Source organism: Bombina bombina, chromosome 7, assembly GCF_027579735.1.
Source record: "Bombina bombina isolate aBomBom1 chromosome 7, aBomBom1.pri, whole genome shotgun sequence".
In the NCBI taxonomy this organism is placed as follows: Eukaryota; Metazoa; Chordata; class Amphibia; order Anura; family Bombinatoridae; genus Bombina; species Bombina bombina.
The window spans coordinates 371,858,250-371,875,572 of NC_069505.1; the positions used below are offsets into that span (position 1 = coordinate 371,858,250).

Here is a 17,323-nt window from a genome sequence, read left to right on the forward strand (position 1 = left end):
GAGGACTCGGAGGAGATTGTGTGTGAGGGAGAGAGGAATGAAAGGGTGAGGAGGAGGTTGTGTGTGAGGGAGAGAGGAATGAGAGGGTAAGAAGGAGATTGTGAGGGAGAATGGAATGAGAGTGTGAGAAGAAGGCAGTGTGTAATGTAGAGAGGAATAAGAGGGTGAGGAGGAGGTTGTTTGGGAGGGAGAAAGGAATGTGAGTGTGAGGGAGAGATGAATGAGAGGGTGAGAAGGAGGCTGTGTGTGAGGGAGAGAGGAATGAGAGGGTGATGAGGAGGCTGTGTGTGAGGGAGAGAGGAATGAGAGGGTGAGGACTCGGAGGAGATTGTGTGTGAGGGAGAGAGGAATGAAAGGGTGAGGAGGAGGTTGTGTGTGAGGGAGAGAGGAATGAGAGGGTGAGGAGGAGGTTGTGTGTGAGGGAGAGAGGAATGAGAGGGTGAGGAGGAGGCTTTGTGAAGTAGAGGGTGAGGAGATAATTGGGGAGAGGGAGTGTGGAGGAGGCTGTGTTTCAGGAGGGATGGCTGAGAGGATGAGGGGAAAATGTACATGCAAGTGAGAGGAAGATATTGTGTGTTAGGTGTTGGGATGAGGAAGTGATTGTTTGTGAGGGAGAAGGAAATAAAAGGGGCTAGGGAGCCTGGGTTTAGAGGTTGCAGAGTTTACTTAAATATTTCATCTCTAACTCTTAAGATAATGTCATAAGTGATGATGCTAGTGATGCCAATAATGATGTCAGAGGTGATGTCACTGATGTTATCTGCAATGTTATGTCCTTGCTTTTATAGAAAACGCATTAATGTACATTTTTTGCAGGTAATATATGTTAAAATATTAAATAAATCTGCAATTTTAAAGTCAATTTTAAAATATTTTTGTATGTTTGATTACAGGCCTTAGTATTTGAGAATTACTTGATCAGGGGATGAATTCCAGCTCACCAGCAACCAGTGCCCTTGCTCCTATAAGCAACGCTGGAGGTCCCACAACACCTCGTAAGGGACCACCGAAATTTAAGCAAAGGCAGACACGTCAATTTAAGAGCAAACCACCAAAGAAAGGAGTGAAAGGGTAATCTTTTTATTTTTATTTTCTTTAGAGTAGATATAAATACACTTCATTCTTCATTCAAGCCAAATATAGTGTGGGTTTTACTGGATGCCAATAACTATATAAATGTGATTGATATCTGGAATATAAATTAAAGGGACGTGAAACCCACATTTTTTCTTTCATGATTCAGATAGAGAATATAATTTTAAAAAAAGGTATCCAATTTATTTCTATTCAAGACAAAGAAATCCAGTGAGCCTCAAATGGATCAAATTATTTATTGCATCCAACTGGAAAACAAGGTAAAAACCGATGTATAAAAGAAACGACCAACAGCCCTCTGCCAGTCTAACGCGTTTCGGCTGTGAGAGCCTTAATCATAGACCATGGCTTCATAGCCGGTTTCTCCCTTAAAAAGCACTTTGTGGCATCATTATGAAAAACAGCTGTGGTCGTTATGGTTGAGGATATTAACCGACATTGACATAAAATGACTGACAGCAAAGAAACTTACTAAATTTATTATTCTTTTGAAAACAAAAATAACAAAAACTATATTATTACACATTGAAACATTGTATCTTCTATCTGATGCAAATAGGCTATACATAACAGGTATTATAAGCATGTTATAAAATAGAAAAAAACATTATTATATATATATATATATATATATATATACTTATGCTATTTAACAAACCATTTATTATTTGAAAATATGAAGCTAGTACAGATAATACAAATAAACTCAACATGCTTCCTTATTAATTAGGCTGATCTCTATTTGAGAATTTCTTACTGAACAATGGATATATACTGTGTATAATGTAATATTAATGAGCAAATAATTTGTGATTAATCAGTGTGTGTATTCCTTGTTGGGACTAGTTCTGAAAGTCAACAGCTCTGTATGTAAGGGCCCCTATGGACAGATAGCCAAGCATTTCAAAACATAATTATAAGGGTTATCATAGAGTGATGTGGCCAATGTCAGTTATCTATGTTTCCAATGATTAATGATATCTCCATCCACATTAAAACCCTGGGGGCGTCTTGTCTGCAATGTGAATATCCAAAAAGCCTCCCTGGGGGCATTACGTCTGCAATCTATAATTTGCCATTTAAAGGAGTTGACCTTTTTATTATGTTGGAAAATAAAATGTTGCGCCAGGTCTGAACAATCCATTCCTTGTTCAATATTGTTCAAATGCTCTCTGATACATGAGCGTGTCTCTCTCGGAGTGCAACCTATGTATTGTAGCTTGCAATCTGAGCATTCCACTAGGTAGATGACAAACCTTGTGCTACATTTAGTACAATCAGAAGAATTGAACACTCGTTGGGTAACTCTAGACTGAGAGCTACTGGCTGTGTGATTATGACTACAGGCAATGCAATTTAAAATGCCCTTTAACCTGGAGCCAACTACTCCCTCCCAATATAGGTTTCCTTAGCACACTAGGTGCTAAGATGTTTCCCAGGGTGCGTCCCCTTTTGGGGAATTTACTTCTATTGTCAAATTTTCTTTGTTCTCTTGTTATTCTTTGTTGAAGAGATATCTATATAGTTAACTGGCACATGCCTAAAGCACTACATGGCAGGAAATAGTGCTGCCATCTAGTGCTCTTGTTAATGTATAACATTAGTACTACATGACAGGAAATAGTGCTGCCCTCTAGTGCTCTTGCTAATGTATATCATTAGTACTACATGACAGGAAATAGTGCTGCCCTCTAGTGCTCTTGCTAATGTATAACATTAGTACTACATGACAGGAAATAGTGCTGCCCTCTAGTGCTCTTGCTAATGTATAACATTAGTACTACATGACAGGAAATAGTGCTGCCCTCTAGTGCTCTTGCTAATGTATAACATTAGTACTACATGACAGGAAATAGTGCTGCCATCTAGTGCTCTTGCTAATGTATAACATTAGTACTACATGACAGGAAATAGTGCTGCCATCTAGTGCTCTTGTTAATGTATAACATTACTACTGCATGACAGGAAATAGTGCTACCCTCTAGTGCTCTTGCTAATGTATAACATTAGTACTACATGACAGGAAATAGTGCTGCCATCTAGTGCTCTTGCTAATGTATAACATTAGTACTACATGACAGGAAATAGTGCTGCCATCTAGTGCTCTTGCTAATGTATAACATTAGTACTACATGACAGGAAATAGTGCTGCCATCTAGTGCTCTTGCTAATGTATAACATTAGTACTACATGACAGGAAATAGTGCTGCCCTCTAGTGCTCTTGCTAATGTATAACATTAGTACTACATGACAGGAAATAGTGTTGCCCTCTAGTGCTCTTGCTAATGTATAACATTAGTACTGCATGACAGGAAATAGTGCTGCCATCTAGTGCTCTTGCTAATGTATAACATTACTACTGCATGACAGGAAATAGTGCTACCCTCTAGTGCTCTTGCTAATGTATAACATTAGTACTACATGACAGGAAATAGTGCTGCCCTCTAGTGCTCTTGCTAATGTATAACATTAGTACTACATGACAGGAAATAGTGCTGCCATCTAGTGCTCTTGCTAATGTATAACATTAGTACTACATGACAGGAAATAGTGCTGCCATCTAGTGCTCTTGCTCATGTATAACATTAGTACTACATGACAGGAAATAGTTCTGCCCTCTAGTGCTCTTGCTAATGTATAACATTAGTACTACATGACAGGAAATAGTTCTGCCCTCTAGTGCTCTTGCTAATGTATAACATTAGTACTACATGACAGGAAATAGTGCTGCCCTCTAGTGCTCTTGCTAATGTATAACATTAGTACTGCATGACAGGAAATAGTGCTGCCCTCTAGTGCTCTTGCTAATGTATAACATTAGTACTACATGACAGGAAATAGTGCTGCCATCTAGTGCTCTTGCTCATGTATAACATTAGTACTACATGACAGGAAATAGTGCTACCCTCTAGTGCTCTTGCTAATGTATAACATTAGTACTACATGACAGGAAATAGTGCTGCCCTCTAGTGCTCTTGCTAATGTATAACATTAGTACTACATGACAGGAAATAGTGCTGCCATCTAGTGCTCTTGCTCATGTATAACATTAGTACTACATGACAGGAAATAGTTCTGCCCTCTAGTGCTCTTGCTAATGTATAACATTAGTACTACATGACAGGAAATAGTGCTGCCCTCTAGTGTTCTTGCTAATGTATAACATTAGTACTACATGACAGGAAATAGTTCTGCCATCTAGTGCTCTTGCTCATGTATAACATTAGTACTACATGACAGGAAATAGTTCTGCCCTCTAGTTCTCTTGCTAATGTATAACATTAGTACTACATGACAGGAAATAGTTCTGCCATATAGTGCTCTTGCTAATGTATAACATTAGTACTACATGACAGGAAATAGTGCTGCCATCTAGTGCTCTTGTTAATGTATAACATTACTACTGCATGACAGGAAATAGTGCTACCCTCTAGTGCTCTTGCTAATGTATAACATTAGTACTACATGACATGAAATAGTGCTGCCATCTAGTGCTCTTGCTCATGTATAACATTAGTACTACATAACAGGAAATAGTTCTGCCCTCTAGTGCTCTTGCTAATGTATAACATTAGTACTACATGACAGGAAATAGTGCTGCCCTCTAGTGTTCTTGCTAATGTATAACATTAGTACTACATGACAGGAAATAGTGCTGCCATCTAGTGCTCTTGCTCATGTATAACATTAGTACTACATGACAGGAAATAGTTCTGCCCTCTAGTTCTCTTGCTAATGTATAACATTAGTACTACATGACAGGAAATAGTTCTGCCATCTAGTGCTCTTGCTAATGTATAACATTAGTACTACATGACAGGAAATAGTGCTGCCATCTAGTGCTCTTGTTAATGTATAACATTACTACTGCATGACAGGAAATAGTGCTACCCTCTAGTACTCTTGCTAATGTATAACATTAGTACTACATGAAAGGAAATAGTGCTGCCCTCTAGTGCTCTTGCTAATTTATAACATTAGTACTACATGACAGGAAATAGTGCTGCCATCTAGTGCTCTTGCTAATGTATAACATTAGTACTACATGACAGGAAATAGTGCTGCCATCTAGTGCTCTTGCTAATGTATAACATTAGTACTACATGACAGGAAATAGTGCTGCCCTCTAGTGCTCTGCTTACGTATAACATTAGTACTACATGACAGGAAATAGTGCTGCCCTCTAGTGCTCTTGCTAATGTATAACATTAGTACTGCATGACAGGAAATAGTTCTGCCCTCTAGTGCTCTTGCTAATGTATAACATAAGTACTACATGACAGGAAATAGTGCTGCCATCTAGTGCTCTTGCTCATGTATAATATTAGTACTACATGACAGGAAATAGTTCTGCCCTCTAGTTCTCTTGCTAATGTATAACATTAGTACTACATGACAGGAAATAGTTCTGCCATCTAGTGCTCTTGCTAATGTATAACATTAGTACTACATGACAGGAAATAGTGCTGACATCTAGTGCTCTTGTTAATGTATAACATTACTACTACATGACAGCACATAGTGCTGCCATCTAGTGCTCTTGCTAATGTATAACATTAGTACTACATAACAGGAAATAGTGCTGCCATCTAGTGCTCTTGCTAATGTATAACATTAGTACTACATGACAGGAAATAGTGCTGCCCTCTAGTGCTCTTGCTAATTTATAACATTAGTGCTACATGACAGGAAATAGTGCTGCCCTCTAGTGCTCTTGCTAATGTATAACATTAGTACTGCATGACAGGAAATAGTGCTGCCATCTAGTGCTCTTGCTAATGTATAACATAACTACTGCATGACAGGAAATAGTGCTACCCTCTAGTGCTCTTGCTAATGTATAACATTAGTACTACATGACAGGAAATAGTGCTGCCCTCTAATGCCCTTGCTAATGTATAACATTAGTACTACATGACAGGAAATAGTGCTGCTATCTAGTGCTCTTGCTCATGTATAACATTAGTACTACATGACAGGAAATAGTTCTGCCATCTAGTGCTCTTGCTAATGTATAACATTAGTACTACATGACAGGAAATAGTGCTGCCAACTAGTGCTCTTGCTCATGTATAACATTAGTACTACATGACAGGAAATAGTTCTGCCCTCTAGTGCTCTTGCTAATGTATAACATTAGTACTACATGACAGGAAATAGTTCTGCCCTCTAGTGCTCTTGCTAATGTATAACATTAGTACTACATGACAGGAAATAGTGCTACCCTCTAGTGCTCTTGCTAATGTATAACATTAGCACTACATGACAGGAAATAGTTCTGCCATCTAGTGCTCTTGCTAACATATAACATTAGTACTACATGACAGGAAATAGTGCTGCCATCTAGTGCTCTGTTTAATGTATAACATTACTACTTCATGACAGGAAATAGTGCTGCCATCTAGTGCTCTTGCTAATGTATAACATTAGTACTACATGACAGGAAATAGTGCTGCCCTCTAGTGCTCTTGCTAATGTATAACATTAGTACTACATGACAGGAAATAGTGATGCCCTCTAGTGCTCTTGCTAATGTATAACATTAGTACTGCATGACAGGAAATAGTGCTGCCATCTAGTGCTCTTGCTAATGTATAACATTACTACTGCATGACAGGAAATAGTGCTACCCTCTAGTGCTCTTGCTAATGTATAACATTAGTACTACATGACAGGAAATAGTGCTGCCCTCTAGTGCTCTTGCTAATGTATAACATTAGTACTACATGACAGGAAATAGTGCTGCCATCTAGTGCTCTTGCTCATGTATAACATTAGTACTACATTACAGGAAATAGTTCTGCCCTCTAGTGCTCTTGCTAATGTATAACATAAGTACTACATGACAGGAAATAGTGCTGCCATCTAGTGCTCTTGCTAATGTATAACATTAGTACTACATGACAGGAAATAGTGCTGCCATCTAGTGCTCTTGCTCATGTATAACATTAGTACTACATGACAGGAAATAGTTCTGCCCTCTAGTGCTCTTGCTCATGTATAACATTAGTACTACATGACAGGAAATAGTTCTGCCCTCTAGTGCTCTTGCTAATGTATAACATTAGTACTACATGAAAGTCAATAGTGCTGCCATCTAGTGCTCTTGCTAATGTATAACATTAGTACTACATGACAGGAAATAGTGCTGCCATCTAGTGCTCTTGCTAATGTATAACATTAGTACTACATGACAGGAAATAGTGCTGCCATCTAGTGCTCTTGCTAATGTATAACATTAGTACTACATGACAGGAAATAGTGCTGCCATCTAGTGCTCTTGCTAATGTATAACATTTGTACTACATGACAGGAAATAGTGCTGCCCTCTAGTGCTCTTGCTTATGTATAACATTAGTACTACATGACAGGAAATAGTGCTGCCCTCTAGTGCTCTTGCTAATGTATAACATTAGTACTGCATGACAGGAAATAGTGCTGCCATCTAGTGCTCTTGCTAATGTATAAAATTAGTACTACATGACAGGAAATAGTGCTGCCATCTAGTGCTCTTGCTAATGTATAACATTACTACTGCATGACAGGAAATAGTGCTACCCTCTAGTGCTCTTGCTAATGTATAACATTAGTACTACATGACAGGAAATAGTGCTGCCATCTAGTGCTCTTGCTAATGTATAACATTTGTACTACATGACAGGACATAGTGCTGCCCTCTAATGCTCTTGCTTATGTATAACATTAGTACTACATGACAGGAAATAGTGCTGCCCTCTAGTGCTCTTGCTAATGTATAACATTAGTACTACATGACAGGAAATAGTGCTGCTATCTAGTGCTCTTGCTCATGTATAACATTAGTACTACATGACAGGAAATAGTTCTGCCCTCTAGTGCTCTTGCTAATGTATAACATTAGTACTACATGACAGGAAATAGTGCTGCCATCTAGTGCTATTGCTAATGTATAACATTACTACTGCATGACAGGAAACAGTGCTGCCCTCTAGTGCTCTTGCTCATGTATAACATTAGTACTACATGACAGGAAACAGTGCTGCCCTCTAGTGCTCTTGCTCATGTATAACATTAGTACTACATGACAGGAAATAGTTCTGCCCTCTAGTGCTCTTGCTAATGTATAACATTAGTACTACATGAAAGTCAATAGTGCTGCCATCTAGTGCTCTTGCTAATGTATAACATTAGTACTACATGACAGGAAATAGTGCTGCCATCTAGTGCTCTTGCTAATGTATAACATTAGTACTACATGACAGGAAATAGTGCTGCCATCTAGTGCTCTTGCTAATGTATAACATTAGTACTACATGACAGGAAATAGTGCTGCCATCTAGTGCTCTTGCTAATGTATAACATTTGTACTACATGACAGGAAATAGTGCTGCCCTCTAATGCTCTTGCTTATGTATAACATTAGTACTACATGACAGGAAATAGTGCTGCCCTCTAGTGGTCTTGCTAATGTATAACATTAGTACTGCATGACAGGAAATAGTGCTGCCATCTAGTGCTCTTGCTAATGTATAACATTAGTACTACATGACAGGAAATAGTGCTGCCATCTAGTGTTCTTGCTAATGTATAACATTACTACTGCATGACAGGAAATAGTGCTACCCTCTAGTGCTCTTGCTAATGTATAACATTAGTACTACATGACAGGAAATAGTGCTGCCCTCTAGTGCTCTTGCTAATGTATAACATTAGTACTACATGACAGGAAATAGTGCTGCTATCTAGTGATCTTGCTCATGTATAATATTAGTACTACATGACAGGAAATAGTTTTGCCCTCTAGTGCTCTTGATAATGTATAACATTAGTACTACATGACAGGAAATAGTGCTGACCTCTAGTGCTCTTGCTAATGTATAACATTAGTACTGCATGACAGGAAATAGTGCTGCCATCTAGTTCTCTTGCTAATGTATAACATTACTACTGCATGACAGGAAATAGTGCTACCCTCTAGTGCTCTTGCTAATGTATAACATTAGTACTACATGACAGGAAATAGTGCTGCCCTCTAGTGCTCTTGCTAATGTATAACATTAGTACTACATGACAGGAAATAGTGCTGCCATCTAGTGCTCTTGCTCATGTATAACATTAGTACTACATGACAGGAAATAGTTCTGCCCTCTAGTGCTCTTGCTAATGTATAACATTAGTACTACATGACAGGAAATAGTGCTGCCCTCTAGTGTTCTTGCTAATGTATAACATTAGTACTACATGACAGGAAATAGTTCTGCCATCTAGTGCTCTTGCTCATGTATAACATTAGTACTACATGACAGGAAATAGTTCTGCCCTCTAGTTCTCTTGCTAATGTATAACATTAGTACTACATGACAGGAAATAGTTCTGCCATATAGTGCTCTTGCTAATGTATAACATTAGTACTACATGACAGGAAATAGTGCTGCCATCTAGTGCTCTTGTTAATGTATAACATTACTACTGCATGACAGGAAATAGTGCTACCCTCTAGTGCTCTTGCTAATGTATAACATTAGTACTACATGACATGAAATAGTGCTGCCATCTAGTGCTCTTGCTCATGTATAACATTAGTACTACATAACAGGAAATAGTTCTGCCCTCTAGTGCTCTTGCTAATGTATAACATTAGTACTACATGACAGGAAATAGTGCTGCCCTCTAGTGTTCTTGCTAATGTATAACATTAGTACTACATGACAGGAAATAGTGCTGCCATCTAGTGCTCTTGCTCATGTATAACATTAGTACTACATGACAGGAAATAGTTCTGCCCTCTAGTTCTCTTGCTAATGTATAACATTAGTACTACATGACAGGAAATAGTTCTGCCATCTAGTGCTCTTGCTAATGTATAACATTAGTACTACATGACAGGAAATAGTGCTGCCATCTAGTGCTCTTGTTAATGTATAACATTACTACTGCATGACAGGAAATAGTGCTACCCTCTAGTACTCTTGCTAATGTATAACATTAGTACTACATGAAAGGAAATAGTGCTGCCCTCTAGTGCTCTTGCTAATTTATAACATTAGTACTACATGACAGGAAATAGTGCTGCCATCTAGTGCTCTTGCTAATGTATAACATTAGTACTACATGACAGGAAATAGTGCTGCCATCTAGTGCTCTTGCTCATGTATAACATTAGTACTACATGACAGGAAATAGTTCTGCCCTCTAGTGCTCTTGCTAATGTATAACATTAGTACTACATGACAGGAAATAGTGCTGCCCTCTAGTGCTCTTGCTAATGTATATCATTAGTACTACATGACAGGAAATAGTGCTGCCCTCTAGTGCTCTTGCTAATGTATAACATTAGTACTACATGACAGGAAATAGTGCTGCCCTCTAGTGCTCTTGCTAATGTATAACATTAGTACTACATGACAGGAAATAGTGCTGCCCTCTAGTGCTCTTGCTAATGTATAACATTAGTACTACATGACAGGAAATAGTGCTGCCATCTAGTGCTCTTGCTAATGTATAACATTAGTACTACATGACAGGAAATAGTGCTGCCATCTAGTGCTCTTGTTAATGTATAACATTACTACTGCATGACAGGAAATAGTGCTACCCTCTAGTGCTCTTGCTAATGTATAACATTAGTACTACATGACAGGAAATAGTGCTGCCATCTAGTGCTCTTGCTAATGTATAACATTAGTACTACATGACAGGAAATAGTGCTGCCATCTAGTGCTCTTGCTAATGTATAACATTAGTACTACATGACAGGAAATAGTGCTGCCATCTAGTGCTCTTGCTAATGTATAACATTAGTACTACATGACAGGAAATAGTGCTGCCCTCTAGTGCTCTTGCTAATGTATAACATTAGTACTACATGACAGGAAATAGTGCTGCCCTCTAGTGCTCTTGCTAATGTATAACATTAGTACTGCATGACAGGAAATAGTGCTGCCATCTAGTGCTCTTGCTAATGTATAACATTACTACTGCATGACAGGAAATAGTGCTACCCTCTAGTGCTCTTGCTAATGTATAACATTAGTACTACATGACAGGAAATAGTGCTGCCCTCTAGTGCTCTTGCTAATGTATAACATTAGTACTACATGACAGGAAATAGTGCTGCCATCTAGTGCTCTTGCTAATGTATAACATTAGTACTACATGACAGGAAATAGTGCTGCCATCTAGTGCTCTTGCTCATGTATAACATTAGTACTACATGACAGGAAATAGTTCTGCCCTCTAGTGCTCTTGCTAATGTATAACATTAGTACTACATGACAGGAAATAGTTCTGCCCTCTAGTGCTCTTGCTAATGTATAACATTAGTACTACATGACAGGAAATAGTGCTGCCCTCTAGTGCTCTTGCTAATGTATAACATTAGTACTGCATGACAGGAAATAGTGCTGCCATCTAGTTCTCTTGCTAATGTATAACATTACTACTGCATGACAGGAAATAGTGCTACCCTCTAGTGCTCTTGCTAATGTATAACATTAGTACTACATGACAGGAAATAGTGCTGCCCTCTAGTGCTCTTGCTAATGTATAACATTAGTACTACATGACAGGAAATAGTGCTGCCATCTAGTGCTCTTTCTCATGTATAACATTAGTACTACATGACAGGAAATAGTTCTGCCCTCTAGTGCTCTTGCTAATGTATAACATTAGTACTACATGACAGGAAATAGTGCTGCCCTCTAGTGTTCTTGCTAATGTATAACATTAGTACTACATGACAGGAAATAGTTCTGCCATCTAGTGCTCTTGCTCATGTATAACATTAGTACTACATGACAGGAAATAGTTCTGCCCTCTAGTTCTCTTGCTAATGTATAACATTAGTACTACATGACAGGAAATAGTTCTGCCATCTAGTGCTCTTGCTAATGTATAACATTAGTACTACATGACAGGAAATAGTGCTGCCATCTAGTGCTCTTGCTAATGTATAACATTACTACTGCATGACAGGAAATAGTGCTACCCTCTAGTGCTCTTGCTAATGTATAACATTAGTACTACATGACATGAAATAGTGCTGCCATCTAGTGCTCTTGCTCATGTATAACATTAGTACTACATAACAGGAAATAGTTCTGCCCTCTAGTGCTCTTGCTAATGTATAACATTAGTACTACATGACAGGAAATAGTGCTGCCCTCTAGTGTTCTTGCTAATGTATAACATTAGTACTACATGACAGGAAATAGTGCTGCCATCTAGTGCTCTTGCTCATGTATAACATTAGTACTACATGACAGGAAATAGTTCTGCCCTCTAGTTCTCTTGCTAATGTATAACATTAGTACTACATGACAGGAAATAGTTCTGCCATCTAGTGCTCTTGCTAATGTATAACATTAGTACTACATGACAGGAAATAGTGCTGCCATCTAGTGCTCTTGTTAATGTATAACATTACTACTGCATGACAGGAAATAGTGCTACCCTCTAGTACTCTTGCTAATGTATAACATTAGTACTACATGAAAGGAAATAGTGCTGCCCTCTAGTGCTCTTGCTAATTTATAACATTAGTACTACATGACAGGAAATAGTGCTGCCATCTAGTGCTCTTGCTAATGTATAACATTAGTACTACATGACAGGAAATAGTGCTGCCATCTAGTGCTCTTGCTAATGTATAACATTAGTACTACATGACAGGAAATAGTGCTGCCCTCTAGTGCTCTGCTTACGTATAACATTAGTACTACATGACAGGAAATAGTGCTGCCCTCTAGTGCTCTTGCTAATGTATAACATTAGTACTGCATGACAGGAAATAGTTCTGCCCTCTAGTGCTCTTGCTAATGTATAACATTAGTACTACATGACAGGAAATAGTGCTGCCATCTAGTGCTCTTGCTCATGTATAATATTAGTACTACATGACAGGAAATAGTTCTGCCCTCTAGTTCTCTTGCTAATGTATAACATTAGTACTACATGACAGGAAATAGTTCTGCCATCTAGTGCTCTTGCTAATGTATAACATTAGTACTACATGACAGGAAATAGTGCTGACATCTAGTGCTCTTGTTAATGTATAACATTACTACTACATGACAGCACATAGTGCTGCCATCTAGTGCTCTTGCTAATGTATAACATTAGTACTACATAACAGGAAATAGTGCTGCCATCTAGTGCTCTTGCTAATGTATAACATTAGTACTACATGACAGGAAATAGTGCTGCCCTCTAGTGCTCTTGCTAATTTATAACATTAGTGCTACATGACAGGAAATAGTGCTGCCCTCTAGTGCTCTTGCTAATGTATAACATTAGTACTGCATGACAGGAAATAGTGCTGCCATCTAGTGCTCTTGCTAATGTATAACATAACTACTGCATGACAGGAAATAGTGCTACCCTCTAGTGCTCTTGCTAATGTATAACATTAGTACTACATGACAGGAAATAGTGCTGCCCTCTAATGCCCTTGCTAATGTATAACATTAGTACTACATGACAGGAAATAGTGCTGCTATCTAGTGCTCTTGCTCATGTATAACATTAGTACTACATGACAGGAAATAGTTCTGCCATCTAGTGCTCTTGCTAATGTATAACATTAGTACTACATGACAGGAAATAGTGCTGCCAACTAGTGCTCTTGCTCATGTATAACATTAGTACTACATGACAGGAAATAGTTCTGCCCTCTAGTGCTCTTGCTAATGTATAACATTAGTACTACATGACAGGAAATAGTTCTGCCCTCTAGTGCTCTTGCTAATGTATAACATTAGTACTACATGACAGGAAATAGTGCTACCCTCTAGTGCTCTTGCTAATGTATAACATTAGCACTACATGACAGGAAATAGTTCTGCCATCTAGTGCTCTTGCTAACATATAACATTAGTACTACATGACAGGAAATAGTGCTGCCATCTAGTGCTCTGTTTAATGTATAACATTACTACTGCATGACAGGAAATAGTGCTGCCATCTAGTGCTCTTGCTAATGTATATCATTAGTACTACATGACAGGAAATAGTGCTGCCCTCTAGTGCTCTTGCTAATGTATAACATTAGTACTACATGACAGGAAATAGTGATGCCCTCTAGTGCTCTTGCTAATGTATAACATTAGTACTGCATGACAGGAAATAGTGCTGCCATCTAGTGCTCTTGCTAATGTATAACATTAGTACTACATGACAGGAAATAGTGCTACCCTCTAGTGCTCTTGCTAATGTATAACATTAGTACTACATGACAGGAAATAGTGCTGCCCTCTAGTGCTCTTGCTAATGTATAACATTAGTACTGCATGACAGGAAATAGTGCTGCCATCTAGTGCTCTTGCTCATGTATAACATTAGTACTACATGACAGGAAATAGTTCTGCCCTCTAGTGCTCTTGCTAATGTATAACATAAGTACTACATGACAGGAAATAGTGCTGCCATCTAGTGCTCTTGCTAATGTATAACATTAGTACTACATGACAGGAAATAGTGCTGCCATCTAGTGCTCTTGCTCATGTATAACATTAGTACTACATGACAGGAAATAGTTCTGCCCTCTAGTGCTCTTGCTCATGTATAACATTAGTACTACATGACAGGAAATAGTTCTGCCCTCTAGTGCTCTTGCTAATGTATAACATTAGTACTACATGAAAGTCAATAGTGCTGCCATCTAGTGCTCTTGCTAATGTATAACATTAGTACTACATGACAGGAAATAGTGCTGCCATCTAGTGCTCTTGCTAATGTATAACATTAGTACTACATGACAGGAAATAGTGCTGCCATCTAGTGCTCTTGCTAATGTATAACATTAGTACTACATGACAGGAAATAGTGCTGCCATCTAGTGCTCTTGCTAATGTATAACATTTGTACTACATGACAGGAAATAGTGCTGCCCTCTAGTGCTCTTGCTTATGTATAACATTAGTACTACATGACAGGAAATAGTGCTGCCCTCTAGTGCTCTTGCTAATGTATAACATTAGTACTGCATGACAGGAAATAGTGCTGCCATCTAGTGCTCTTGCTAATGTATAAAATTAGTACTACATGACAGGAAATAGTGCTGCCATCTAGTGCTCTTGCTAATGTATAACATTACTACTGCATGACAGGAAATAGTGCTACCCTCTAGTGCTCTTGCTAATGTATAACATTAGTACTACATGACAGGAAATAGTGCTGCCATCTAGTGCTCTTGCTAATGTATAACATTTGTACTACATGACAGGACATAGTGCTGCCCTCTAATGCTCTTGCTTATGTATAACATTAGTACTACATGACAGGAAATAGTGCTGCCCTCTAGTGCTCTTGCTAATGTATAACATTAGTACTACATGACAGGAAATAGTGCTGCGATCTAGTGCTCTTGCTCATGTATAACATTAGTACTACATGACAGGAAATAGTTCTGCCCTCTAGTGCTCTTGCTAATGTATAACATTAGTACTACATGACAGGAAATAGTGCTGCCATCTAGTGCTCTTGCTAATGTATAACATTACTACTGCATGACAGGAAACAGTGCTGCCCTCTAGTGCTCTTGCTCATGTATAACATTAGTACTACATGACAGGAAACAGTGCTGCCCTCTAGTGCTCTTGCTCATGTATAACATTAGTACTACATGACAGGAAATAGTTCTGCCCTCTAGTGCTCTTGCTAATGTATAACATTAGTACTACATGAAAGTCAATAGTGCTGCCATCTAGTGCTCTTGCTAATGTATAACATTAGTACTACATGACAGGAAATAGTGCTGCCATCTAGTGCTCTTGCTAATGTATAACATTAGTACTACATGACAGGAAATAGTGCTGCCATCTAGTGCTCTTGCTAATGTATAACATTAGTACTACATGACAGGAAATAGTGCTGCCATCTAGTGCTCTTGCTAATGTATAACATTTGTACTACATGACAGGAAATAGTGCTGCCCTCTAATGCTCTTGCTTATGTATAACATTAGTACTACATGACAGGAAATAGTGCTGCCCTCTAGTGCTCTTGCTAATGTATAACATTAGTACTGCATGACAGGAAATAGTGCTGCCATCTAGTGCTCTTGCTAATGTATAACATTAGTACTACATGACAGGAAATAGTGCTGCCATCTAGTGTTCTTGCTAATGTATAACATTACTACTGCATGACAGGAAATAGTGCTACCCTCTAGTGCTCTTGCTAATGTATAACATTAGTACTACATGACAGGAAATAGTGCTGCCCTCTAGTGCTCTTGCTAATGTATAACATTAGTACTACATGACAGGAAATAGTGCTGCTATCTAGTGATCTTGCTCATGTATAATATTAGTACTACATGACAGGAAATAGTTTTGCCCTCTAGTGCTCTTGATAATGTATAACATTAGTACTACATGACAGGAAATAGTGCTGCCCTCTAGTGCTCTTGCTAATGTATAACATTAGTACTGCATGACAGGAAATAGTGCTGCCATCTAGTTCTCTTGCTAATGTATAACATTACTACTGCATGACAGGAAATAGTGCTACCCTCTAGTGCTCTTGCTAATGTATAACATTAGTACTACATGACAGGAAATAGTGCTGCCCTCTAGTGCTCTTGCTAATGTATAACATTAGTACTACATGACAGGAAATAGTGCTGCCATCTAGTGCTCTTGCTCATGTATAACATTAGTACTACATGACAGGAAATAGTTCTGCCCTCTAGTGCTCTTGCTAATGTATAACATTAGTACTACATGACAGGAAATAGTGCTGCCCTCTAGTGTTCTTGCTAATGTATAACATTAGTACTACATGACAGGAAATAGTTCTGCCATCTAGTGCTCTTGCTCATGTATAACATTAGTACTACATGACAGGAAATAGTTCTGCCCTCTAGTTCTCTTGCTAATGTATAACATTAGTACTACATGACAGGAAATAGTTCTGCCATATAGTGCTCTTGCTAATGTATAACATTAGTACTACATGACAGGAAATAGTGCTGCCATCTAGTGCTCTTGTTAATGTATAACATTACTACTGCATGACAGGAAATAGTGCTACCCTCTAGTGCTCTTGCTAATGTATAACATTAGTACTACATGACATGAAATAGTGCTGCCATCTAGTGCTCTTGCTCATGTATAACATTAGTACTACATAACAGGAAATAGTTCTGCCCTCTAGTGCTCTTGCTAATGTATAACATTAGTACTACATGACAGGAAATAGTGCTGCCCTCTAGTGTTCTTGCTAATGTATAACATTAGTACTACATGA

General features: G+C 38.3%; 1 protein-coding gene across 1 annotated transcript in view; it reads left to right on the top strand.

Annotated features, from left to right (window-relative positions):
- The first annotated feature begins 898 nt into the window (after positions 1 to 898).
- The window catches only part of PDE6H (phosphodiesterase 6H), a 44,265-nt gene continuing 27,840 nt past the window's right edge, over positions 899 to 17,323 (top strand). The window contains exon 1 of the mRNA XM_053689004.1: positions 899 to 1,071. Within this exon, the coding sequence (XP_053544979.1) occupies positions 926 to 1,071 (146 nt within the window). The 5' untranslated portion in view covers positions 899 to 925. The remainder of the gene's footprint in view (positions 1,072 to 17,323) is intronic.